At 39.1% G+C, this 27,676-nt stretch overlaps 1 protein-coding gene across 1 annotated transcript; it reads left to right on the top strand.

The window, feature by feature from the left end:
* The first annotated feature begins 39 nt into the window (after positions 1-39).
* On the top strand, positions 40-26,680 carry GANC (glucosidase alpha, neutral C). Its single transcript, XM_071558337.1, has 24 exons — positions 40-137; positions 1,221-1,283; positions 2,777-2,885; positions 4,387-4,514; positions 5,021-5,203; positions 6,037-6,082; positions 7,461-7,527; positions 8,973-9,069; positions 9,662-9,842; positions 10,712-10,865; positions 11,992-12,227; positions 13,236-13,362; positions 14,261-14,340; positions 15,157-15,300; positions 15,680-15,776; positions 16,148-16,249; positions 16,698-16,941; positions 18,582-18,646; positions 19,122-19,198; positions 20,407-20,481; positions 20,890-21,003; positions 21,540-21,652; positions 23,679-23,782; positions 24,465-26,680. The coding sequence occupies exons 1-24, from the start codon at positions 109-111 to the stop codon at positions 24,572-24,574; spliced, it is 2,745 nt and encodes a 914-aa protein (XP_071414438.1). The 5' UTR covers positions 40-108; the 3' UTR covers positions 24,575-26,680.
* The last annotated feature ends 996 nt before the right edge of the window (positions 26,681-27,676 follow it).

Raw genomic sequence — 27,676 nt, 5'->3', positions numbered from 1 at the left:
CTCAGCCCGAGCTGTCACCGCCCCCGGGTGTCACTCGCCGGCTCGGGCAGGCGTGTTCCTCGGCTGTCACCCCTGCTCTCCGCGGGGGTCTCTCGGGGCGGCCCCGCAATGGAGGCGGCCACACCGGGGGAAGTCAGGTAACGCTGCCTGGCAGGGGCTCCGTGGCTGACCCTCTCCTCGCTCCCGGTGTGCCGGGCTGGCTTCGCCGGTTTCCGCGGGGAGCGGGCCCGGCCCCAGCAGGGGGTCGGGGGTGAGGGGCGGGCGAGGGGCCGCGGCGGTGCCGTCCCCGCCGCCCTGCCCGGCAGAGCCGCCCCGTGTCCCGCGCCGCAGAGCGGCACAGCGGGCGGGGATGGTTCGGGCTGCACCACGGGAAGCCAGACGGGCTGCAGGGCTTTAAATGTGGCGACAAAGTCCCACGGACCTGCAGCAAAACCCGAAAAGATGTATGTGTCTTCAGGCAAAACCGAGAAGAGATAAATTATCTAAGTATATGGTTAATGTGAGATCTCCAGTAATAATCCAAGACTTGTAATTGTGACTGAGTCTCACTGTCTGCCGTCTGGATCTTCTGTGTTGCATGTATGTAACTAAAAAGTAAGCAGCAGTACTTTGATGGAGCTATCCTCTTCCATTTGTGCCTGAACTCAGCATGATCTGGGAAATATTTTGATGATAGACACTACTGGCAGCCCATTTACTGAGGCAAGCCAAAAATTTGCTGATATCTAGTAGATCTAAAAGTTACCCCAAGCCTAGAGCTGCCATAGAGCTGTCAGCATGGCCATCAGGAGCCTCCCTTCCTCTTCAATCCCCACTGAAGGTAAAAGAGAAAGGTTCAAGGTTTCTTTTTTGCCAGTCCTGCCTGTTTCTTCATTCTTAGTACAAAAATGTAATAAACTGTAATGACTGCAAAGAGAGGTCTGGCTTCAAAATGCAAACCCCAAGAATTCAGTCATGCTGAAATTCAGTTCCGTTAGGCCTAGATTCAGTTGTTTCTCAAAATTTCAAAGTTTAAAAGGAAATGGTTCATCATGGAACTTAACATATAAGAAATTCTTCCTGTAACAGAGTAGTTTAAAGTTCAACACATTTTATGTTGGACCAGAGTTTTCTGCATTGTCTTTAATCCTGACTGCTTGTCAGGAGGGCCCCTGGCATCTCATCATTCAGCAGGTGTTTGGTGAACACATTTAAACATTTTCTTTATCTCCTCTGTCTAGTGTCCAAGATGAGGCTGTGGACAAAAGCACCTTTAAGAAATGCAACCAGATTGCGTTTTACAGGTAAGGATAATTGTAGTGTACAGTGGTGGTTATTTTTAAACTAGTAATATTAAAAGATACAGGAAGTTGTTACACATTGATTTTTAATCACAGCACATCTGCTACTTTCGGGATTTATCTTTCCAAGACAGCCATTCTGCTCACCTGTCAGCAAGCAATAATCACCATATTTAAAAGGTGTAATCTTACATCCAAAATGACTTCTTTTAAAATTCAAAAGAATCAGTCCTCTCATCAAAGCCCCAGCAATATCTTAACTATAGGTCCACTCAGATACAGGTTGTTTTCTTGGTGCGGATGGTTTTTGACTATCTGTAATTCAAAACAGCAAAACACTCAATAGAAACCATTAGTCTGTGACAATAGTATATGTGATTACAGTCCTGTTGATCAAACACATTGGCCAGAATTCAGCTATATCTGAATTCCAGCTCACTATTCTCTAGAAGCTAACCTTATGCCAAGTCATCTTTCTCATCACATTTCTGCCTGTCATACTTCTCCTCAAGCTTTTTTCCTCCCATCCTCCGTTGTCTTCTATCCTGTCCTGCCTGACTGAAAAGAATGATTTTCCAGTTTTGTATCAATTAGTCACTGATGTACTCAGTTACGGTCTCAGATACTCATTTCTGTTCTGGAGGAAATTATGTTCAGAAAACAAAAAACATTTTGCCAGTGGAAGTATGGCTTCTTTTCACACCAACATTTGTCACCTTTTAACAAAACACCTCTAATTTCTCAGGAGGAGTTTGGTACACATTGGTAAGTACCAGATCCTGCCTTTGCTGTGCTTTTCAAAGAAATCCTTTAACTGATTGCTCACATTTGTGTTCCTGTTTGCAAGGAAATGAAATCAGTTTAGTAATGAAGAAGCTTCTCTTTAAGGTAGCCTCCAAGACACTTATCTTCAAATAGTTCATAAAACCTGGGCTTGCCAAGGAGCTTTCTACAAACAGTTGAAAGAGCCTTGGTCTCAGGGCATCTGTCCTAAAAATATTATCAGAGCCAAAAGCTGTAGTCAAAACTCTGTAGTCAGCGGACTTGCTGAGAAAGAATTTTCTCAGTATATATTCAAGAGGTTACAAATTACAAACGTGCTGCTTCATCACCACAGAATGCAAAAGCTATTCACTGGGGTTGTGGAGATAGGTGATAGAAAATGAAAAACAGATTACTGAGCTGAAATTTCTGGGATCAGTGAAAGAACAACAATGTAACTGTACGGCTAAGATACTTGAATTAAAACTACTATTTTTTTTAAAAAATCTATAGAGTGGTGATGGGTGACCAAACACCTCAACATCTCATTCATAAACATTTATGTGTGCTCAGAACTATATTCCCTTTTTTCCACCTTAACTTGAAGGTGATAATTGTATTGGAAAAAATTCCAGGAAAAAATTATTAAGTAGACATTTCTACCACTATTATGTCCCTCTGTGTAACAAACTACAAGAATTAAGGCAACCAAAAATAATTTTCTGTCTTGACAGGCGTCAGAAACTTCTACATCCTGGAAAATCCTCGTATCGAGCATTGTTGGATTCAGTGATATTAAGTGATGAAAACGTCAAATTCCAAATTATTTATGAGGAGAATAAGGTGAGATTCCACCTAGCGTAATACCATAATATCATTTTAGTTGCTTAAGTCAGGTGATGCTTGTCCCCTGTAATCTACATCAGACTGTCTGGACCTGCTAAACTGAGGCCTAGCTAAAACTAAAGCCCAAACTACCACAGGTGCTAACAGAAAGAACAGTGAATATTATCAACAAGACTGATACTGTTTCCAGGGTTTGAGATTCCTCAGTGATAGATATATGAGATACAATGCAAACTATCAGCCTAAGTATGACCTTACTGGTCAGTATTTATTTGACAGCTTGAGGCTGTGAAAGGGGAAAAGGTATTTTAAGGAAGTTAAAAAAATTAATGGTTTTATGGAAAATCTGAATATTAACTCTTTTTAGCTGAAGAGTGTTTTTAATTCAGACTTTTCTCCACTGTTTCAAAATAAATTCTTTTTCTATAATGGAATAAGAGGATATATATTCTGGCACTGCCTAATCATACCTTTGTATTCCTGTGTTTGCTCAAAGGCAGTTTATTGGGAAAAAGAAGTCATCTTTGCATTCAAGATGACAAACAAGAAGAGGGGGATCTTCTGTTTCTCTAATTTAACAGCATAGCAGCTGGCACATTGACCTAGGGAACAGGCAAGGTAACTCATGTTCAGATTATGGGAGTTTGGAACTAGACTCACTTCTGTGCTCTAAGCATCCCACTATGTAAATACTCTGCATAGAGGTATTTTCTGCCTCTCTTATTAATCCTGACCTTATTTGCAGTCAGCACAGAAAAGGAATCTATTTTTTGTTTAGATTTTAAGGAATATGAAAGACTGAAGACTCTGGCTTTCTAGACTATCTGGGGGTTTATACAAAGATAGCATAAAGTATTTCTTAGGGAGCAGTGCCTGGAACTCCAAGTGAATCCAGAAGAAAATCAGACTTGTGGTGTTAGGATCCTCTGTTGAAGAAAAGTGAGCAATTTTGTATGAGCTAGAATGCAATGACTTCCCATATCGCTGGACTATAAAATAGCAAGTTACAGTGAGTAGGGCTGTATTAGCACATTCTCTTTAGGTGTCTTTCTGATACAGTTGATCCATGTCAGCACTGTGCATACTCGTGAAGACAGAGCACTGATGTTTTTGCAAAGAGTCCATGTCTCAGGATTATACAACTCCTACACTGACAGCATAGTAGTGAAATTGTACCAGCTTTGAGCTTAGAGTACACTACTGCCGTTTTCCATACTGTTTGTGGGGACTAGGCTGCAAAAATGCACCTGTGTGGCACATACTAAGTTGAAGATAAAAAGTCCACTTAAAAAGCCTGGCTTCTTCAAAGGGGTGAAGTAGAGTTAGCTGGTGTAAATTCATATGGATGATGATTTTTACTCAACAGTGCCAAAGAACATTAAATCAGACAGCAGGTAGGTTTGTTTTTTTCCAGACAGTAAGCGCTTGATGATGTCGCGTTGAAAAATAAGTTGGTATTTTTTTATCCCTACCAGTTTATCTGTTTGTTTGCTCCCAGGTTCTTCTACAAGTAGAAATTTATGAAATAGATGGCAATATTTTCAGGCTTAAAATTGATGAGGCATCTCCACTCAGAGCAAGATACAAAGTTCCTGATGTTCTTATAAAGGAACCTACCACCCAGAGGTAAGTGATGGGAAGATGATTTAGCACCTTCGTAACTTATAAAGCTTCAATTGCAAGTGTTTTCCTCTGTCCCTCATTTATGCTACAGTACCATTCTCTCTCTACAATACAAAGTTGTTACAGGAAGAAAAAACAAAAATGCATGTGTCTAATTTACTTTCAAAAATTCATGTTCAATATGCCGGAGGAAGTTTTTTCATACACAAAAGAAACTTGAGGCTATTTGACCCAATCAGAAAATAGCCTACTTGTTACAATGCATTGTTTTTTACATAGGGCATTACCTGTTAATGTGAAAGGAATGCAAGCTCTGGATAGTTTTCACAGCAGTTCTGTAGCCACTTGTTGCACTGTGCAGTGAACCCTGACCACAGCATTCTTTGCCTCAATTTTAGCCTTGATGTTTGTGTAATGTATGCAGATACTCTTAGTCCATCTTTTGTTTCAAATTGTTACTTAGTTACAGTGGATTTCACACTTTGCTCTCCTTGCTTTTCATTTGCCAGACTCTTCATATCCCACAAGGAGGCAGGTATTTTGGCACTGTCAAGTGTTAATGAGGACTACAGACTTCTAGTCAAAGCAAACCCCTTCCAGGTTGAGCTGCAGTCCAAGGATGAGACTGTAATGAGCATGAATTCCAACGGGTTGTTATATTTTGAGCACCTTCAGCCACCTCCCAGTGATAGGTACAGTATCTGGCTATTGTATCATCATCTGTACTGCTTGTGCTGTAGCTGAAGATAAACACTTCTATGAAATTGCAGTTTTTGAAAGCTCTTACACATTGAAATGTCTTTTACTTCATAAGTACAGTAAGTATATGGTGAAGTTTTAACAAACAAATTCTAGATCGACTAGGTGCATACTTTTAATCCCTTGCAGCAGCCATGTGCAGAATGCAAACCTAATTTAATGGCCAGTTCTGTAAAACACTAAAGTATCCCTTCTATTTCTTCGGAATGAGTCATGGTAGTTGATGAGGTTATTAGTTTCATCTTTTTTATCACTTAACTTACTCTTTAGGTAAGTTTTATTCACTTTATAAGCTCTTGAAATCAAGTTTCTTTCAACATATAGCTGCAGGATTGTACAAGTCAGTCACACTGCAAAGTACTGGAAGGATGAGAAACCACAGTCCAGGACATAACTAGAAAAAGCATAGCAAGCATGTCTCTTACAGAGCGTTATATCAAAAATTGTAATTCACAGCCCTTAACAGAATGATAAAGAAGTGACGATCTTCTGCAAGGGTAAAATGCTGACATACATAGAAACAAACATGAAAGGCCAAGAAATGAACCTAACTTGAATACTGAGTGAAGGTTATTTTAAAGTATTGAATATTAAAATGGTTTGCAAGTTGGAGCTCTCGGCTATGAGATCAATTTTCAGAATAGTCAAGCACCAAAACTCGTACATAATGTATAAGGCAATGCATAGTGCTATTTGAATTTTCTGCTTGAAATCCTTGCTTACATTAACAATAAATTGATTATTTATATCTATTTGTTTTCACTAGAAAACCTACAGCACAAAATGAGGAGGCAGCAAGTGATTACTGTAAGGTAATTCCTACTTACTGCAATTGCAGCATGATTATTTTGTAAAAAAAAGAATTAAAATCATATGTTCACTTCACCCAGTACTATGTTAACAAATACAGTCTCACCACTTTCCAGTGAAATTCAAAACGCGCCTAGTATACCCACTGAGATATTTTGCAAATTCTTAGTTGAGTTATAGTTTATGTGTTCTACCAAGTCTGTAGAAGGCATCAGTCAGGTAGATCTTGCACAAAAATGGTTTTCTCTATTGCCTTTTTATTAATTTTTTTTTCTCTTTTGTTCTCTATTTGGTTTGGAGTAGATATATAAAAGGGGGTTTTATGGTGATATTTGGTCATTTTCAAATTCCCTGTTTATTGCAAAATGAGTTTCAAAAGAACAAGACCCTTTTTGTAACAGTCAGAAAACACGCCTCCACATATGTGCTGGCTTAAAACTGAAGTAAGAGTCTCTCTGAAAAAAGATCAGGTCCTGGCAGTGCACAGAGGCACATAGCAGTTTTCCCAGGAGGCTGAGTTATGTCCATGATATAATTTTAGCCTTCTGTAAAGCAGATGGCTGCTTATACCACTATCCTGTTATAAATGGCAGGAGCTCTTTACCTTCAGCGTATTTATGTCTGAGCTCTGAGTTCAGCCAGGGAAGTCACAGAGCTGCAAGAGGCCACGTCTACTTATTCTAGGATGAATTTAGAAAAGAAAACTACACTACAAAAAGTGAAAATTCTTGGACAATGAATGACAGGACACAAGGAGACTAAAAGTGTCAGTTACACACACAGGACTTCAGAGGATCTGGAGAGGTTTTTTTTGTTGTCTGACCTTGACTGTTTGGGGGATTGGGTTGGTTTCTGTTTGTATGGATTTTCCTGGTTGGTTTTATCCATGAAGTTTTTCATTTCATAAATGTATTCAACATCCAGAAGAAATGCATTTTTTACAGTGAGAATAATTACTCACTGGAACAACATCTCCAGGGACATGGTATAGTCCCTATCACTGGAGGTCTTCAAGATTTATGTGAACAGGGTGGTAGATAATCTCCTCAAGGCTTTATTTCCTATTAAAGGGTGAACAAGATGATATTTTGAGGCTCCTTCGAAAATGTCCTAGTCTATCATTCTATGATTCTATCCAAGACCTCAGATATTACTTCTATGCTGTAGCAGGCAGCATATGTGCAGTGTGTGCACATCAGTTTGTCACTGTGAATTCCTGCAGCAGAATCTGAATTGTGTTTTGGATTTATTTGTATTAACCATATTTGGCAAAAAAGCAGTTAACAATCTATAAATCTCATGTGAAAAAGCATATTTTGCTTAGAAATACATGATGTGAGCAGTTGCATTTGCTAGGCTTAGCTATTTCTGTTTGTGCAGGAAAAACAAGAGGATATAGGTCTCTGGCAAGAGAAATTTGGCAATTTCTTAGACATCAAAGCTCATGGTAAGTCTCAGTCCCGTTCTGAAAACAGCTGTACTGCTTTGTATAAACCTGTGTTCATTCATGTATCTGTATATATCTGTCTGCTTTCTGTTTATCTGCTTAATATTTATCAATGTCTCACTCACTCCTGCTTTTCAGTTGTCAACTTTGTTTTAATCAGAAATCAGTGATGGGGAACAAATTTGACAAAAGGACTGGAAATATTCATTAGATTTCTGCTCAGGAGGGAACACATTCAATGTGACCCATTTCATCAACTTATTATGTGCCATTTATGACATAGTATAACACTATCTGTGTTGTCTGACTGTACATGTATATAATGTATATAATACATTATAATGTATATAACACATTATATACTTTTTAACTTCCTTTTTTTTTTAGTATTAGTACATAACATTGATTTCACCTGTAGTTTATTCTCATGACATATCAGAAATCATGATATCTAAGCATTAGTATTTGGCATAAAGAAACTCTTTGTAAGTGGGGACTACAAAAGAAAATACTGAGCAATCTTAGGAGATAAAGAGAAGGTTAGAGACACATGAGAGTGGTAGCTCAAATACAATTAAATTTTCAATTACCAAAATGTATGACCGTCTGCTGTCTGTCTCGTTGTATTCTGTATTAATTAAGTTGGTTAGCTTTGTCTATTACCACTGTCATGCAGACTTCTATAGCAACCAGCACTACCCAGCAGTTGCAGTAGGGAGAGGGAAGTCTGAAAGCGATTCCTTTTGCTGACAGAAACTTCTTCAGTTCACAGCCAAGACACAGTGGGCAGGAAGCTGTTGCCTTTGTTGTTTATGCTGTATCTGATGTATGAGGCCAGCATCATGGTTTTTTCTGTGTTGGAGGAATAAAGTCCATGTGGTCAGGTTCTGATCCTGAAGCCGCTGCCTGTCAGTCTACAGGATCTCAGGTCAACTGCCAAAAGTTGCCCTGGATTCCATAATGTGACGAGACGATATCTCTGGCAGGGACTCCTGTGCATGCTACTCTGCTGTCTGAGGCTGAAGAGAAGAGCAGTGGAAAACAGGCAACTGGGACTCTGAAGTCCACTGTGCTGCAAAGTTTGGCTTTTAGGTACTGGGATAGAAACAGGAGATAATTTTAAGCCATTTCACTACACAACGAAGAAGTAACCCTTGATTACATGGATTTGGTTGAATTTTTTTTTCTGTTAAAATGATTCATTTTTATCTTCTTGAGAAGTTCAAAATCAGAATAAATACAATTAAATCTATTTAAAACATTACCTTTGCAGAACAGAATTAATAATGGAAGTGAAGTTGAAAAGAAGTATGAAAGAGTTAATTATTGAAATGTTAAAACCTACTTTCAGTTGTTTTATCCAGTTAGGTTGCTCTGCTCTGTTGCTTTCAGATAAGCCTGAGAATGGAGCTTTGTGTTCTTCCCTTTTAATTTTATTTCCACAGGTCCCAGTTCTGTAGGTGTGGACTTCTCTTTACATGGGTATGACCACGTTTATGGAATACCACAACATACAGAAACACTTCTTCTCAAAAACACCAGGTGAATGTGTCAGATTGCTAGTGAATGCAGCGGGGGATGTTTTTTTGTAGAGGAGAGTTATAATATTGTGTTAGTAATTTAAAGTAGACAACAGCTTGAGATATGTATATCATATAGTGTATATTTTAGTTTAATGATACAGCAAACTGAATTGTAGCTACTGACCACATGGAGTAAGTTGTTCTGCTTTACCTTTCCACTCTGCGATTTCATAATTAGCCCCTTCTGTTCTCCCTCAACTTTCCATGCAGTTTTTTCTGAACTTCAGGATGTAGTCATGTTTTAGCAGAACTCATTAAAAAGTCAACTCCATGAGAGGATGGGAGAGTTCAGAAATCACATTTTAGGATTTAGAGCAAACAAACAGTAGTCTCACTGGCATCAAAAATCTTGTTTGATTCAGATAGAGAGGACCAAAGCAAAGAAGCAGTAATCTAGGCTGTCCATATTTCAGCTCTGGATGCCATACAAAAGGCCATAATACAGAATGCTTACTGAGTATTCACCAAGTTTAGTGAAATGGCAATACAGTTAAAATCAGCCTAGTGCAGGATGCTTACCTGTAACAAGCACATCTGTTTGTTTGTCCTAGTGATGGTGATGCCTACCGGCTTTATAATTTGGATATCTTCGGCCACAAGATACATGACAAAATAGGCATTTATGGTTCAGTGCCCCTTCTCCTAGCACACAAGCCTAACAGAACTTCAGGGGTCTTCTGGCTGAACTCTTCAGAAACGCTGGTGGATATTAGTACAAAGGCAGTAGCTGAGGTGAGAGTTATTCACTTTCCTCAGAATTTGATAACCAAAGAAAACACTTCAGGGCAGGGCCAACAGGAATGTAACAACATTATTGGAGATTTATCTTTTGCTCCCTAATGAAGAGTTTTCAGTCTCTTTCTCCTGTCCTCCCTACTGCTACATTTGTTGTATTAAGACACTGAAAAGAACAAAGATATGATTCCTTCCAAGAGTTAAGTTATAGATCTTGTATATTAACAGGTATACAGGAGGAGGTAGACAGGAAATATGCAGAAAAAATCTACACAAGTGTATGCAGCAGGCAGGAAAAATGGTGGACGAAAACCTTGACAATCTCTTGGATTTGAGGAATTTTTCTGGGTTTTTAAATTCTTGGTATTGCCACACATTTCTGCTAAGGTGGCTCATTCTTCCATGGAATGTAATTGACCTTCGAGAAACATAGAGTGTTTGGGAAAGAAACTCAGTTAAACTCTTGAAACACAAAGATGTACTCTGTTAAAATTGAAAGAAGGAAAAAGAAAATCTTGCTTTATTCTAGCACTGCATTATGTGGTTAAAATTATTAATTTTCTTTTTACTTATCATATAGATACGACTCAAAGATCCTATAGAAAATACATCATCTTTAATTACAGAAAATGTTTCATTATTTTGCCCCTCATTACCCATTTTTTCTTATTAACTATTCCTCTACTTTGTATAAGCAGTGTGCAAGGTAAAGGATTTGTGAAGGACATATAAGAAACATTCAGTGTGTATTTCTAATATCTGCAAGGTACGTGTTAGTGAATTTTGTGTGTTTCTGTCTTTGCGCCTTCATTGAATAAAAGTTTGAGAGTGAGAGAGATCGAGTTTTACTTTGATTTCCTTCAAAGCACATGCAATCAGGATCTGCTGCAGAGACTGCTAAGCAGAGAGCAGTGCCTCTCACTGATGTACGCTGGATGTCAGAAAGTGGGATCATTGATGTTTTCCTGCTGATGGGACCCACTGCCTTTGATATCTTCAAGCAGTTTGCACAACTGACAGGTACTAACTCACATAATTGGAATCAGTATGGCATATTTTACTGGGAGATTCTCTAAGGAACATGCTGTACCCAAGAGTGGGTTAATATTCACCTAGCCCTCTGTGTGCACTTGTTCCCAAGCTACAGTGTATAACACAAAGGCTGGTGCTTTGTGGAGACAGGCCTGCATCCTTGTTTTCCCTAGCACTTGCAGCTGGTCAAACTTTGCACTAGTTGAGAAGCCAGCATAATTACTGCTATCTGAAACTGCACCCTTAGAAGAAGAGGGAAGGCTCAGGGGCCTGGAACTGCCATCAAGAAAGGCCACCTTCTAATATGAAAAGACTGAAGTTATGGAGTAATGTGTCCTGGAGACTAGAGAAATAAACTAAGTAACTGTCCACTGTCCCCTTAGGGAAGGGAGCATATCCCCATGGAGATACGGGAAAGGAAAGAAACGAGAGGCTCAGGAAGAGAAAAAAGTGGAGAAAAGAGGACTAACATTTATGAAAACAACATTCTTTGTGTACTTAAGAGAATTAAAAGCACCAAAACGCTCCTGGTAGTTCTTTAGTCTGTTATCAATGATTGTTTGCTGCACAGATGTTATGAAGAGAATGTGGTTCAGCTGAACAGAAATAGAAAAGTAGCCAGATTCCAAGAGGATGTCACCAAGCAGAAGTGCATGCTCAGGACAGTTTCCCAGCTTCCTTTTCCTGTATGCATACATACAGGCATATTTGCTGTATGGACCTGTTTACACTACTCAAGTAGTCACAGAAATTGCATTCTACTGATTAAAATCTATGTAATTGTTTGCATTAATGACAGATAAGCTAATCTGGAATCTTATTTATTAGAGAAAAAACAGAATAAAATTCTATTGGTTACAGGAATAACACTTCAGCATCATAGAACAGCAAGTTCCTTCTCACTCTTGCATTATTACAGCCCTCTGCTCTTTCTGACTGTTGAGCTCATGGTAGTGCTTATTATTTCAAGAGTTCAGTCGCTTTGCTATGAAGAACTTGGGCCAGCATTCCCTATCTCCACACAGACACATATTAATCATGTTAACTTTTTGTAGAGTCTCTAGATAAAATCTTGACGGACATTAACTTATCTTCATTCATATTCTCTTCCTAGGCACTCAAGCCCTGCCCCCCCTTTTTTCTCTGGGCTACCATCAGTGCAGATGGAATTACGAGGATGAGCAAGATGTCAAGGCAGTAGATGCTGGCTTTGATGCACATGACATTCCTTATGATGTGATATGGCTGGACATAGAACACACAGATGGCAAGAGGTATTTTACTTGGGACAAAAAGAAATTCCAGAACCCCAGAAAGATGCAAGAACATCTCAGGAAGAAAAAACGCAAGGTAAATAATACAGCAGAAAGAAAGAACATACTTCTCTGTAGTGTGAATCTACCCAGTCTAGCTTTAACCTAGGTCCTTCGGATACTTGGAAACAGCTTAACTACAACAGAGTGCATTAGGCTCTGTTGCCACCTGGTGATGCTTGCAGCATGCAGGCTATCATGTTTAATTCAGTTCTTCGTGCCATTTTACTGTTTCGTAGTTTGTAGTGTATCCAGAATGTCAGGCTAACTTTGATTCATGTGAAGCTTCATCTTACGAAGCAGCTCAGTGCTGTCGATGGAAGCAGCAGAAAATTTTTCTTCCTAACATGAGCTTTCACCCTTGGAGTTGGTGTGCTTGCTTCAGCTTTTCTCAGTGTTTCTGTATTTCTGCTTTTACAGCTAAAATATTTTCCTTACAATTATAGAGGTATTAAAATGTAGACAATATCATAAAGTTGTAGAATTGCTTAATTATTGATCTTTCCCAAAAGTCAAGGAGTGGAGAACATAGCAGTCAAGTTTTATGATTTCTCAGCTGGAGCTACAGTACTTTATCAGCTCTACAGCAAAGCAGTTACTGGCAGCCGAAAGTAACTGCAAAATACAACATTTGTTGCTGTTGTATGCTACGCCAACTAAAATGTATTTCAATGTCTTAAGACATATGATTTTAAGCAGGCACATGAACATGGAAGTCAGATATTTTCCCATTCACAGAATACAGCAGTGAATTTAACATAGTGGTTTTAGTGGTTGGGATACTTGCTTTTACCTGAAACAGTGGTGTTTGTCCTTTATTTCAGAGAGGTAAGCATGAGTTCATGCCCTCCTTGTAAATTCAGCTTCTATACGTAAGCCTAGCACAGTACATACAAGAACTGGTAACTGCTTTTTAAAATTAGTGACACAGCTCTCTTTCTTACTTGAGGTAAAATAATTTTCTGCCTTTTATCAAAAGTGAGCTCTTACTGGTTTATTAAGTACAGATGATGCTAATAATGGTTTTATTTTCTTATCCTGTCAGCTTGTCGTCATTGTAGATCCACACATTAAGGTTGATCCCACATACACGCTGTATTCACAGGCAAAAGACAAGGGATATTTTGTGAAAGACAGAAATGGGCAAGATTTTGAGGGCATCTGTTGGCCAGGTAAAAAAACACTGTCTCTACATTTTAGCTGTCTATTTTAATTTTTTTTTTCAGAATAGTTTGATAGGGATGTGTGGAAGCACAATTAAATTCTTACCTTCCTTACATTTTTTGTAAATGTTAATAAACTCAAATACCTTATGGTTTCTTTGATATAGTCATGTTCTAATTGCCTCAGCTGTATAACTTCCTCTGTTACAATTATTGAATCTGCAGATAGTCCCAGTGGCTAGAACTCAAAAAATTGGATTTGTGGATGAGAACAGCTATTCCTCTTCTGAACTTGTCTTGGATACAGAAATGCAATCTGGTCTGTTGCAGTGAGCACAGGTTATTTAGGCTGGATGAAATTAAGTGAACCCTGACACCGAACCTTTGATTCAATCATAATATAGTGATTTGACATGTTATTTTTCAAAAGGAGATCTCATTGGGTGGAGGCAAAGCAGGTTGTCCCCCTTCTTTATAGACAGGAAGCCCATAATCCTGGCAAAGAAATGATTATGGGTAAAATCGAGGACATATTACAACTTCAAGTAGCATGGCAGGGTGTAGTTATTCAGTTTCTCAGTGACACTTTCCTGACTGACCTCAAAATACCAGGGATGTTGTCTTTTCCAGGCTTCCTGTTCACATCTGAACAAGTTTCAGACTGTTAGCAATCATCCTTTAATTGTGCTGAGCTTCAGTCCTCCAGAATCTACATATGTTGATATGGCAAGGGGTGTACTGAGTTCCAAGTTAGCCTGGAATTTGCTCTTGAGCTTTTATTTCAGAAACAATAGGGACTACATTATTGCTGCTCATGAAAAACATTGTAGCTTTAGGCCACTGTATTTAGGTGAAAAGACAATGCTCTCAAAATCAGGTAAATAATTGGGCTGTCCCACATGCACAGGTTCCTCTTGCTACCTGGATTTCACCAATCCTGAAGTGCGAAAATGGTATGCAGATCAATTTGCCTTCAAAACATACAAGGTTTGTATTTATTTGCTCTGATCTACATATCACAGAAAGTCTGAAAATGGAGAAAAGACAAAAGATACTGGCTAATAAAGTTGTTGGCTTTTGTAGCTGTCTTATTGTAATGTAGAGAAAAATATCTTGCTAAGCTGAAGTACCATAGAAGGATTTTTTCCATGGATTTGTCTACACTTAGACAGTTGGAATCCATATGCCACTAGTGAATGTGCTCACGTAGTTGCAGCAGTAGAAGGGACAAACTGCAGGCAGTTTAAGGACCCAGAATCTAAACCAGCTGCACATAATGAGTGATGTGGGAGTGTGCTCTCATAGCTCAGTCACTTCATTCTGACCATCCTGCCTAGTGTTCAAAGTGTCTGGGTGACCACTGCTGGACACCTCCAGTTTCCCACACCCTGCCCCAAAGTTCTGGTTTGCAGTAGAGTTGTTGAAACCATTCTCCTAGTAGACTTGCATAGTAGATATTTCCCATGCTGTTTTTCTTCTCCAGCTTTTCACCTCTGGCCTTCCCTGGTTTTAACTCATTGCTCTTTAACATTTCTCTTTTCCCTGCCTTTTTCCGTCACCAGAAGGCAGGAGTACCAAGTTCCTACTGAGTTTGTAAGAATTGCAAAAATCAAGTGGGCTTGCAGGCTGCTACCTTGACCAGAAGGGCCTTCTAGAGAGATTAGGTCAACGACTTGCAGTTTTCAAGGGACCTCAGAAGTGTAATTACCATGTCTTGCTTTTTGGCTGCTGTTTCTACTAACATCCACTAGAGATAAACACACTAAGTCATAGCAGTGGCCTAATTGCAACCCTATGTCACAGGGATCCACTAATATCCTCTTTGTATGGAATGACATGAATGAGCCTTCAGTCTTCAAAGGGTCAGAACTAACAATGCAGAAAGATGCTGTGCACCACAATAATTGGGAGCATCGGGAAGTACACAACCTCTATGGATTCTACCAGGTAGAGTATCTGGAGACACAAAGATCAGTTACTCTCATGGAGTATGTCTAATGTGGTACTTTACACAGTACTGCGTATTCTGTAACCTTCATCAAGGATTCTGTTGTGCTGAATATTGCAATATTTGAAATCAGCTGTGATTAGTCACAAGAAAATGTGACATCTGTGCCTGTCTACCCTAACAATGTAAATTATATTGGCTGTGACTACACAATTAATAATATTTTGTTCAATTATATTCTAATAAGAATTTGTTTCTTTAATAATAGGTATTATTTGTGGGCTCTTAATTTTCCTCTCTTGGAAGGTCTCAAGAGGCAGTCTAAAAATAGCCTAATTAAAGACTTTGTCTTCTTGATTTTACATTCATGATTTTCAGCAAATGGCAACTGCAGAAGGACTCATCAGACGTTCTTCAGGGAAAGAGAGACCATTTGTCCTCACACGATCTTTCTTTGCTGGATCACAGAAATATGGTAAGGACTAGCTGGATGCCTTCTGTGCTGCTTTGTTCTGTTAAGTTTGATGGGTAATAGTCTAGAGAGTACAGAAACTGTCTTAGAAATACTGGCATGATGAGCTCGTAAGAGTGCAATTGATTAAAAAAATCAGGAAAAACTGGCAGTGGGTACAAGTTAAAGGCAGAATAACAATCTGTGTCCTATGACAAACCTCTGCCCGCTTTTACTGCATATTTCAGGAGCTTGTATGTATAAAAAAACCAGTTGCATTGTACAGTAATTCACCAGTAGTTCATGTCTATTCTTGTCTTCTTTCCTTAACTGCAAGCATAAATTCAAGTAATTGCTCGGTTTTCCTGCATAATTCTGAAACTGAGTACTTCCAGGGGCAGTGTGGACTGGAGACAACACAGCAGAGTGGAGTTACTTGAAAATATCGATCCCAATGCTTCTTACCATCAGCTTGGCAGGGATTTCATTCTGTGGAGGTAATGTGTTTCTAACTATGCACAAATGATGCCACCAAGCTTGTATTCCCAACACAAACTTCATTACAGATGGTGGAAAGCTCAAAAGTCTAGTGGATTTCCAGGCATTTCCACAGATTAGTCTCATTTCAGAAGCCTGAAACCTGACTCTCACCATCATTTCTCCACTAACTCTTATGTGGTGTTCATGTCCCTTCTGGAGCATCAGTCCTCAGATGGTGTTCTGTAGGATCACTGTGGCAGTCCTCTTTCACTGAGAAAGGCACTCAGCCTTCAAAACCTCTCTTGAAATTTTCTGTAACAGATAACTCGTTACACCCAGCAGAACAGTGACGACACTGTGAAATGCATGAATTTACAAATGTGGAAAGTTTGTTAGAGGAGAGCTTCATCTTTTTCGGAATAATTTCCAAAAATGTGTGTCTTTATTTGTCTGCGCAATATCTAGCTGATGTGGGAGGGTTTATTGGAGATCCAGAACCAGAATTACTTGTTCGCTGGTATCAGGCTGGAGCCTACCAGCCCTTCTTCAGAGGTCATTCTAACATGGAGAGCAAACGGCGCGAACCGTGGCTCTTTGGGGAGAAGAACACCCAGATCATCAGGAAAGCCATTAGAGAGCGCTACGTCCTCCTGCCTTATTTATACACACTGTTCTATCGGGCACACACAGCGGCTGAACCAGTCATGAGGTAAGAACATAGGTCAGGAGATTGAGTGGTTATCTTCAGGAAGTAACTTGGAGAAGGGAACTTAAATTACTTTTGTGATTACTTAACTGAATATTAAAAAGTAAAAACACACACAAAAATTCTAATAATACTGAATTCTATTTCCTTGTACTCTGCAAGCTTTGCTAAGGTTCTCAGAGGAAAATTTTATATTTTGGTTTTTTCCCTGAATGACACCTGGAACACACTAATTCAATAAACACTTCACAGTCTTTAAACATGTTTTTTAAATACTGTGGACTTCGAACTTCCCATCATGATAAAGAACATTATGGAGTAGTCCAGCCAGTACATAAAAAAGTGCTTAATGGACTCTGAACTTGCTACCCTAAAATTGTAAATGCCATTTTGCCCCTCATGAAAATAGTTGTTACTGCTTAATCATTATTGTTATTAAAGCTCACTTCGCTGCAGTATTCCTTATAATGTGTCTCTTAGCAGATTATCTGATAATATAGAACAGAAACAAAACTAGAAAATAAATTTTGTTCTTCTCCTCTCTAACCTCTAAGAATGTGCCTCAGTGGAACCAAATCCTGCAATTCTTTCAGCAAGATGAATGTCAGTAATCTCCCTGGTATTAATTTCTGTGTCTTTGAGGTTGCCCTAGAACTGTTCTTTTTGCACAACCTTTACCTTTACTTTTTGTTATGCAGATACATCTCCTAAGTTTTAAAAACATAAAGATGTTTTTGGCAAGGATGGAGTGGTTTGGGTTTTGAAGATGATTTGCATTACAGAGAGTGTGTATCTGTCTATACAAACGTAGGCCAAGATGCACCTGTTGAATGCACTGACACAGACAGTGGTTTTCTGTCTTTCTTGAAATGAAGCTTATATTGTCATGTAAACTGCCCGCAATATTAAATAACACTTCTATTTTGTTAAACTCGGTGCAGTAGTACAGAACTAGAGAGGAAACATGATATTTTTCTCTGTTAGACAAGCAGAGTGCAAAACATGTCTTGTTAGCAAGCCCATGAGCATCAGGGCTGCAGTAAGCAAGTGGATACCTGTGAGTAAGAAGGTGACCCAGACCCTGTCTCTCAATGAGCTATAATTGTCATAATCTCTCAAACTTTAAATATACATCTCCTGTTATGTAATCAGATGGTTATTACACTACCCTTCTTTGAGAAAGACTGAAAATTAACTTCTGGTGCAGGTTCTTCAAGTGTGTCCAGGAGGAGACTTGCTATAGAAGCAGCAGTGAGCTGTTGAAAACAGGAAGGACTGTGCTGCAGGGACTAGCTCATCAGGTGCCAGCATTGCTGGTAGACTGTTGTAGAAAGGCTCATTCATCTCTCCTTTGCTAAAAGGAAGGTAGATGTAGTGCAAGTTTGTAAGGAAGAATGCAGGAGGGAAGAAAATGAGGCTGTGGGAGGTAAAGTCCTAGGTATGTTGGAGTGTCTTAATGCATGTTGTTCTGGGTACTCCCAGTACCCCTTCAAGTCTCCTGAGAACCTTGCCCTGTCTTCAGTTCTTCATAACTGTACTTGGTAAAGAGAGGGAGAAAATGGAGCCTGAAAATGCCAGAAGGACTTGAACAAGCTGATTGGAGAGGAAAAAGTAACTAAATTCCACTATCTTTCTTTCTACAGGCCTCTCTGGGTAGAGTTTCCAGGGAAAACAGAAACTTTTGCCATAGAGAATGAGTACATGCTAGGTAAGCAGGTGCCTTATTCTCTGGAATTTGAGTTACTTTTGAGATGATAAAGTGTTGCATGACAAAAAGAAAACATAAAAACTCTGCCCAAGACTTAAAAGAATTGTAATTGAATATAGAACTTGAGGGACTTAGTTTTAACAGCACTTCGAAAAACCTTGGTTGGTTTTGACCTGAAACATGAAAGTTCACTGTGGCAGCTAAGACCACAGTCTGCTTCATAAATGGCAGTAGCAGACAACTACCACCCAAATATGATTGGGTTTACTCCAATATGGCCGGATGCTGAAGTCAGTCATCCATAAGCTCCCTACACTTGCCATTTTTTTTCAGGTAGGAAGCAAACCTAAGCTTATGGCATGCCCAAGGAAGCTCCTAAAACTGATTATGGGAGGCTGCCAACCCCAGAGCACACGGTTTCTGCCCTGGTGAGATCAGCCTTGAGGACCACAGCCATGCTTATGTTTTTCTTCAGGAAATGCATTGTTGGTGCATCCAGTCACGGAGAAAGAGGCCAAGACTGTGAGTGTTCTGCTTCCAGGGTCAGAGGAGGTAAGGATGAATATGAACTGCTCAGTTGTCCAGCCCAAAAAAGTACTTTATGAAGGAACCTTTCAGCTCCGCATCTTGTAACTGCTGAGCACTGCTGCCATGCCAAGTGCTGGCCAGCCCTTCTGTGCCACTCTGAACCCTTCCTTCCACCTCATTACCTTGCATGCTTGGCTCACAGGATATCTACTTTCTTGCTTTTCCGAGAGCTGCTGCACAAATCTCGTATCCCCTATAATTTAAATGTTCCCTCAAGGCTTGCTGCTTCTCATCAAACACCATAGAACTGCTTCGCTGAGTTGTCAATTTCCTTTTTTCGTGTATTTCTTTTTGGGTTAAACTTCACTTTTTATATAGAAAAAAGGAAACTTTGAGGATAGGTCATAAGGAAATCAGAGGGAAATGTGGGGAGGGAAAATTTTACCAACGAAATACAAGACTCAGTGGCCTGGGACATATGTATCAAAGACTGCCATGTAGAGAGATCGGTTCCTCTCTGGAGCTAAAGTATTTATCCACAGGATGGCACAGTGGTCCATTTCTACAAAAAGCATTTGGCTACAGCAGCTGGAAGGTGGAGGAAGGGAATTAATTTGGGGAAAATAGTACCTAAAAGAAAGCCTGAGACTCTAGAGAGTAAGCAGCAAAGGGGAGTTTGTGAGACCATGCAGAGCCTTGTGATCCCACTGAAGCACCTGAGGATACTTAGAATTCTTCTCAGTATAGGGAGAAAAACAGACTAGGCTCTCCAAACAAATGAAGAAAAATATTTTTATCACTATCTCTGTAGGAACTGAACTGCTTGGCACACTTAAAGCAGTTAAACCTGCTGGCAGATGTGGTGCATAGGAAGTTCAGGTGCAGCTCTTTTTTGTCACCTGTTATTAGCAACTTTGTTGTCCATTTTCACTTCAATATAAATATGCATTTTCAGGAACTAGATTAAAAAAATCAACAATTGTTTAATTGTTTTGCATTTCCTTAAGACATACAAGATGTTATGCAAACTATAGAAAAGATCAGATTATCTTTGTGCTTCAGGAATGAGAATTTATTCTTTCCATTCAGAAGATCATTTAATTAAAAAAGTAAATGCTTTCTCTTGCACATCAAATAGGTTGTTAGGAGGTTAAGCTGGAGAGTAACTGCATCTGCAGAGGGAACAAATCTTGCCATAGATGTCATCCTCATTATTTTTTCATTTTTTCTAGATTTGGTATGATTTCAGAAAATTTACACGAATGGAAGATGCAGGCACTCTGAAGATCCCAGTAACACTAGAGAATGTATGTTTTCCTTTTAAAATGCTATTTCCACTGAGCAGGAAAAAAAGCTTTTGTTTTACTGATAATCGGAATCAGAGAAGTGACATTTCAATTTTCTTCTAGAAATGTAACCTAAAATAGCTATTTAGAAAGTTCCATCTCCTTTATTGTTAGATGGAACACCTCTGTGTCCTGGTGGTAAAGTGAGGTGATATGAGGGTGACTCTTCCGAGAAAAATTATTTCTCTTATACACATACAGAAGGTTACTACTATTCCCATTGTTAATTGAACCATTTTCTTTATATATTTGTGGTAAGTTTCAGTTCTAAGTTTTGATAAGAGCAAACTTCAGATATCCTTGATCCATGTTAAAATTACATGATCAGAGTATATGAGCTTTCTACCCTGACTTTGTTTTTTTCCTTAGATTCCTGTATTCCAGCGGGGGGGCACTGTGATACCTCTGAAGACCACAGCTGGAAAATCCACTGAATGGATGATGGATATTTCTTATGAACTTCACGTGGCCTTGGACACAGAGGTACTCAGAGATAACATTCCCTTTTCACAAAGATGTCTTCTACTCCATCTGTCCTTTGTAGGTCCTTGCTGCCTATTTGATCAGCACAATGGTATCTACATCGCTGTGCCCAGCGGCTCTTCTCCACTTCTGTTTGTTGAAGCGCTTCCACCGCTCCTGCATGTTCCATCAAAGGGAAACTATCTTAGTATAGCAGAGGTGGAACATTTTTCTGACCTTTTTCAGCCCTCATCTAGTCCATTGGAGGAAGGAGCAGAGAACGAGCAGGCAACAAACTTCTTCTTGGACACAGAGGGAGAACTTCCTACAACTGTCGTTTCTGATAAATGAGGTGACACCTGACACTTGCATCCATTTACAAAACCAGGATGTCCTGCACTCTCAGAGCTGGAGTACCTGAGCCTTCCAGGGATACAAGTTGTTAGAGAAACACACACCTTCAATATGAAGCATAACATATAGTGAGACATTTTTAGTTTCATTGTTCAGCACTAGAAACTGCTGTTAATTTGTGCTCTATCTGGTTTGTTCCACAGGCCTGTGCCATAGGTGAGCTCTACATAGATGACGGGCATTCATTTCAGTATCTCCAGAAGAAGCAGTTCCTGTATCGGAAGTTCACTTTCCACAAGAACATTCTCTCTTCCAGGTAACAGCAATTATGCACAAAAGCCACCAACAGTATTAGTCTCATCTGCTGCTTAGTGAAGTCCCAGAGGGTGCAGAATCTGTCATAAAACTGCAGAGATAAACAATGTTCTGCATAAGTCTAAGGGCAGCAACACAGGAAATACTGAGTTATCTCACTTTATTTTGGTCTCATGAAATTAGAGATTCTGCAGATTTACTCAAGTACAAAGAAAGTAATTAGAAAGAGTAAAGCCCATCAGAGAGACAAAAGACGATAAACCGAAAGATTTACTAGTAGGCAACACCTGGACTATTTGTATTTTGTAAGGTGTATTTTTCTAACATAATCTGCATTGAGAGGGTGGTTGGTCACTGGAACATGTTCCCCTGGGAAGTAGTCAAAGCATCAAGCCTATCACAGTTCAAGGCACATCTGGAAAATTATCTTAGTCATATGATTTAATTTTAGGCAGTCCTGTAAGGAGCAGGGAGTTGGGCTTGAATCTTCTATGTTTCTTCCAATTTTAGATATTTATTGCTTCTGTCTAGGAATCACAGATATATGCCGTTGTAGTCTCCAAAAGTAATCAACAGATTTCATCATGTATTAGCATAAGAAAAAGCACTTAAAAGGAGGCACAAGCAGATACAACCTTCAAAGTCTGAGCAACAAAATCTAAAAGCCAAAGAGATCCTTAGCTGCTTGTAAGAAAAGAGATACTGAATATGTCACTATAACACTTTTACCATTGAAGTATGTTCCAGTGGAACTGTACAGTGCATAAATGGTGATTCTGTTGGCATTCTTCAGTCCTTCAGGATTCAAAAATATGCAGGAGGTCATCCTAAAGCTACAGAATTCAACACAAAACAAAACTGTAGTCCAGCTTGGATAGTGCAGCCAGAAGTATACTTCAAATCTCTTTATCTGGAATATGAAATCTGAAAAGCTTAAAAATACAGGATTGGAAATAAAAGTGTTGCAAAATTGGAAGCAAATCTAGAAGTTGGAAAAAAGTCATTTTGAGATTAATGATACAACATTCTGTTCACTACAAGAAGTTTAGTTTTGATTTGAGATTTTTGAGCTTTTCAATAAAAATTTAAAAAAATGAAAGATAATTTTGTCTCAGATTGAAACATCTTACTTGAAAAAGTCTTAAATTTAGCTTTACATTTATACTTAGGAGTTTTGCAAAAATCCAGAATGTTTCTGCTTGTCAAAGCCATGCTTTTTGCCATAAAATATTTTCTCAACCATTTTTACTTCTAACTTTATGAAATCTGATATGCAGTGAAAAATTAGGTGACAATGGGAGGAAGTGTTTTGGTTTGAATACTTTGGCAAAATGCCAAGTGTAAACCAAAGCAACAAAGGCTCCCCTCTCCCCCCCAGCTGAGAAAAGGGAGAAAAAGCACCTGGACACTTAAGCTTGAAACAGAAACTGGGGTATATATTTACACACAAAAAAAGGGAAAATTAAAAGTAGACTACAATATAACACACATCCACACAAGTGAGATATAACAAATAATTCCTTCACTTCTTCATCCAACAGAAAACTGAACCCCTCCAAACACAAATTTCACTATTCCAGCTACAAAATCACTCCACGAACCCTTCTCAAAAAACACTTAGCAAGGAAAAGGGCGAGAATAAAATGTTTACTTCCCCAAAGTAAACCAAAATGTGATATAGTGGTGGGACAGCAGCAAGGCCCAGCACAGCAGAACAGTGGCAGTGTGTCCTGTCTCTGCTTTGGCTATGATGAAACTGAGCTAAGCACCTCCCTACACTGTATTTATATTTGAGATGACATCAGAATATGGTCTGCAATACCACTGACCAGTAGAAGTCAGCTGTCAGCTGGCCTAGCTAAACCCATAACAGGAAGTTTTACTTGCTGTTAGGAGAAAGGTAAAATAGAGGAAAGGAAATCAGTATAGGGAACTTCCAGGGTGAGACCAAAGTAGTACTTTCTCTGAATGATACTGAACTTCCACCAATGGACTGAAACTAACATGGAATAATTTTCTTTTTTCAGCTGCGCAGATGAAAGTGGACATTACCAAACTACATGTGTGGTTGAACGGGTGATAGTTCTGGGATTTAGAAAGAAACCCACATTTGTGACAGCCAGTTCCAAGGGTAATGAGCTGACTGCTATTTTACTAGAATTTTTTGAAATATCTTTGCTCTACTGCCATTCACTAGAGGTGTCAAACTGACAGCTCTATAATGGAAGTGTTACAGCATAGAGAGCCCATTTGTTCAGATATGTAAATCTGCCTAGTCTAGAACAGGAAACTTCAGATGAAACCAAGTTTACTCTTCTGTTTTCTTGCTCATTCAAAAGCTCTGGAGTTCTTGATTATGTGAGGATCTCTAGAAGTTGTGAGGGATCCCATATGGATAGGCAGTAGCATCTACAAGAAAAGGCTTATAATTTGTTTGCTTTCCAAGCATGTCCCTTCACTGTGGGACTTACGGGGAAATTGAGTTTCTGCCTGTACCTGTCAAGGATGCTTGGAGGAAAACCTATGTAGAAACAAGGGTTATTTTTTCAGAAGAATCCTTTAATAGTACTGTAGTTTCATGTACGATAGTTTGAAAGATCAGAAAAAAGAGAAATAGTTATTTTCCATTTCTGCTGCATTCTTATGTGTATACTGCACATTCTGATGTGTATGCTGGGCAGATTTTACTTCTATTTCTTTTTTAAACGATTCTATCTAACAGTGTCAGGGACCGTCAGAATTAGAAACTGGAGAGTCATATGTAACTGCGTTTCAGAAGGGTGAAAAATAGTAAACTCTCTTGTCCTATTCAGGTGGGAAAGAAAAGGAAGTGGTTTTCACATATGATACAAAGACCTCTGCGCTGACAATGGGAAAATTAGCCCTGCATGTTGATGCTGACTGGGAGATACGTATCAACTGAAAGAAGACATAAGTTCTTCAGAGAAGCAATTCATTGAGAGGTTGAGGAGAAACAAACAGAGAGGACTTAAAATGTTCACTTGAATCCAATCAAATCAACAAACATATTTCCCACTGACACCCCTCAAACTAATATTTCCTACAATTTTTCTTTTAAAGCACTAATTTGAACTTGGATAGCTTTTCTATTCAGCAAAAGTAATAGCACTAGGATTGTATCTTTGGGCAAATAAGTTAAACACTATTTGCTCCAGGCTGGCTTTAGTTAGGCTTTAAGCTTCAATTCTGCCTTCACTTGCACTTAAAAAATCATGAATTGATGCTGCGAGATTGTCTCTCACTGGCACAGGTCTTAACAGAAGTATTTAGAAATCACGTTGTTCAGAGACTGGAGCACTTGAGATCTGAGCCAGTTTGACAAGCAATGTCAGTAGATACCCCAGATGTAGATGTTATCACCAGATAACATCTGGCAAGCTGCCTGCTGAAAACAAACACAGAGGGAGCCACCCAGTGTGATTACAAACACTTCCCTTTTCCAGTCCTTACAACAATGCAAAGTTAGCCAGTCTGCACAGGAACATAAACAGCAAGCTCGCTGAACAGTTCGGTCACTGGAGATGAGGTTTGAGTAGGTTGTGCCAGTCAGTTGTCCAATAGTAGAAGACAGTTAACATGGCAGTGCAGAAGGCTCTCCAACACCTGGCTTTGAAACTTGGATTTGAAAAGCCACAGATCCTCACCAAGGGCAGTACTGGCTTAGAATACCAGCTATACTCATATGGAAACATTTTCCATGTTACTGCTCCCCATATCTGCAAGTACTACTTGGAAAAAAAACAACAACCTTTTGCTAGGAAATAATTGGCATTGATGATCAAGTGTCATTGATCAAAGCCAGCCCAGTGAAGCAGCTATACTTCTCCACATCTTCCAGCTCCTGCCAAGGTTTAGCTTCCTTTACACATTTTAGTAATGTCTTGGTCAGGTTTTAGTAAGTATCTGGCTGAGATTTGAGACAGCTATCCCACATTTAGCTATCCCACTTCATGCTTATTCTCTCACATTGTGTTACAACTCACCCTGATGTTCCCTTGCCTCCTTTTCCCACCATCTCTACAAACAGAACTGGTATGTCCTGATTCTTGCTTCCCTTGCAAAACTAGGTTCCTTCAGGCCTTTCCATACTGGGCACCTCTTTTCACAGGCTACCACTACTCCACAGTTTAAGCTGTTTGCCCTTTCTCTTTGCTGCACTTGTCAACTATATTATTTTAAAACCAGTTCTGCTTTGAGTCAAACCTGACTGTGCCATCAGTTGTGTTTCTGAATATAAAAGGATATAGTTTACTTTATTTCTTTTAGTAAGATGAAGGAGTATTTTCTAAAAACATTAGTAAATTAACTCATAGGAAACAGAGAGGGATAGTCACCATTTTTGCCAACTAAAGGTGACATGACATTACTCAAGTTCCTTGTGCTTAGTCAGTCATTCCCACCTGCTGCTGTTTGTCCTCTGCAGGGCAGATTTCTGGGAAGTATGAGAGCAAACTGAGTGCTCCACTCTTGACTACTCAAGCACGGATTGTTCCTCACCAGACCCCTAAGTTCTTTCTTTTTCATTCTGCAGAGATATTTGTCAGCACATTCTAGGAGACAGTGTGAGCCTCCACACCAGGAACTCGCAAGATAAATGTTTTGCTTAATGCAGATGAGTTAATCCACGTAGAACAGTAACAAATAGATCTTCTACATCTGTGAAAAGAGAGACAGACCCTATTTTTCTATCAGCTTCTAAGCTTTAACTGATGATTTCCTCTTACGTTTTAAAATAGTAGAGCTTCTGAAAGGATGCAATTATTGTCTGGAGCATTTTCATGGGATATTTTAACTGCTCTTTCTCAGGTTGGAAAGTGAAATAAAACAACAATGAAGCAAGTTACATACCTGATTCCTTCCAACCTTCTTTCTGCTGTTCAGAGTCACTGCTTCTTCCAGGGCTATCTGGTTAAAGTGAATGCTAAAGTGACTAACTTTTATACTCTGGCCCTCAAAATTATATCTGCACCATGGCAAGTTCTCATGGGTCAAATTTTAAGCAGTATTAAGTGCCTGATTTCTACGGGTTTCAGTAGGAATTAGTTGCTGAAAATCTTAGCAGCTGTGTCTTTAGATCTGAGGAAGTAAATTTTAAAGAGTATGATTTACATTGCTTTTTCTGGTAACCAACATACTTTTCCACATATTAATGCCATAATTGAAGAAATATATTTTTAGTGTAGCTTTACAAAAGAATTAATTCAATTATATTAGTGAAAACAACTGGAGAGAAAATTTCGTAGAAATTAACTAGCAATAGTAACATCGTTGATTAGTTCACTAAAGATGAGTTTATTTTTGCTCTGTCTGAACAGGTCAGCTATTTGGGTACTTCTGCTTACAGTGAACTACAGCACATATGTGGTTTAATTCCTGACAATTTGTTTTGCTGTTTGTAGCAAGCAGCATATCCATTCTCCTCTATGAAAAATTGTGTTTCTTTAAGACACCATTTGTCTTTTACTAGAAACTACTGTTTCTCACAAAAAAAAAAGAACTCCATAACAAAAACATCTGTCCAGTTAAAAGTAAAGGAAAAACTGTATTTTGAATAGATGTAACTCCTGAACATACCCAAAGAGCAACACTGGCTTAGAATTGAGAAGTGCATGTCCACCTGCCATTGCATATGCAGTCACTGTCTTAAGTGTTAGCTATAGCAGTAGGTCATACCCTGACACTTGCTGACCATCCCAATAGAAGAAACCCAAACTAAACCTACTGCTAATCATTCACTTTATCCTCCCCAGCAGCCCACAAAGAATTAGTCTCATGTCAAACCTCTCCTACTGATAATTCTTCCAGAAAAAGAGGTCTGTATATGAGGTAAATAGATGTATTCTTATATTAGGCAGAAAGGGAGAATATGAAAGAAAAAACCTATGCACAGGCTGCAAAATGAGCATTTTTGCTAAAGCTGTACAGTGAAAGGCCCTTGCATTTCACTCCATGCATTGCCCTTGAAATGTGTGAATACGTCACTTGAAAGAGTGACATGTGGCTC

The sequence above is a fragment of the Pithys albifrons genome, chromosome 6 (genome assembly GCF_047495875.1).
Source record: "Pithys albifrons albifrons isolate INPA30051 chromosome 6, PitAlb_v1, whole genome shotgun sequence".
Classification (NCBI taxonomy): domain Eukaryota; kingdom Metazoa; phylum Chordata; class Aves; order Passeriformes; family Thamnophilidae; genus Pithys; species Pithys albifrons.
This window is presented reverse-complemented; position numbering and strand designations above follow the sequence as displayed.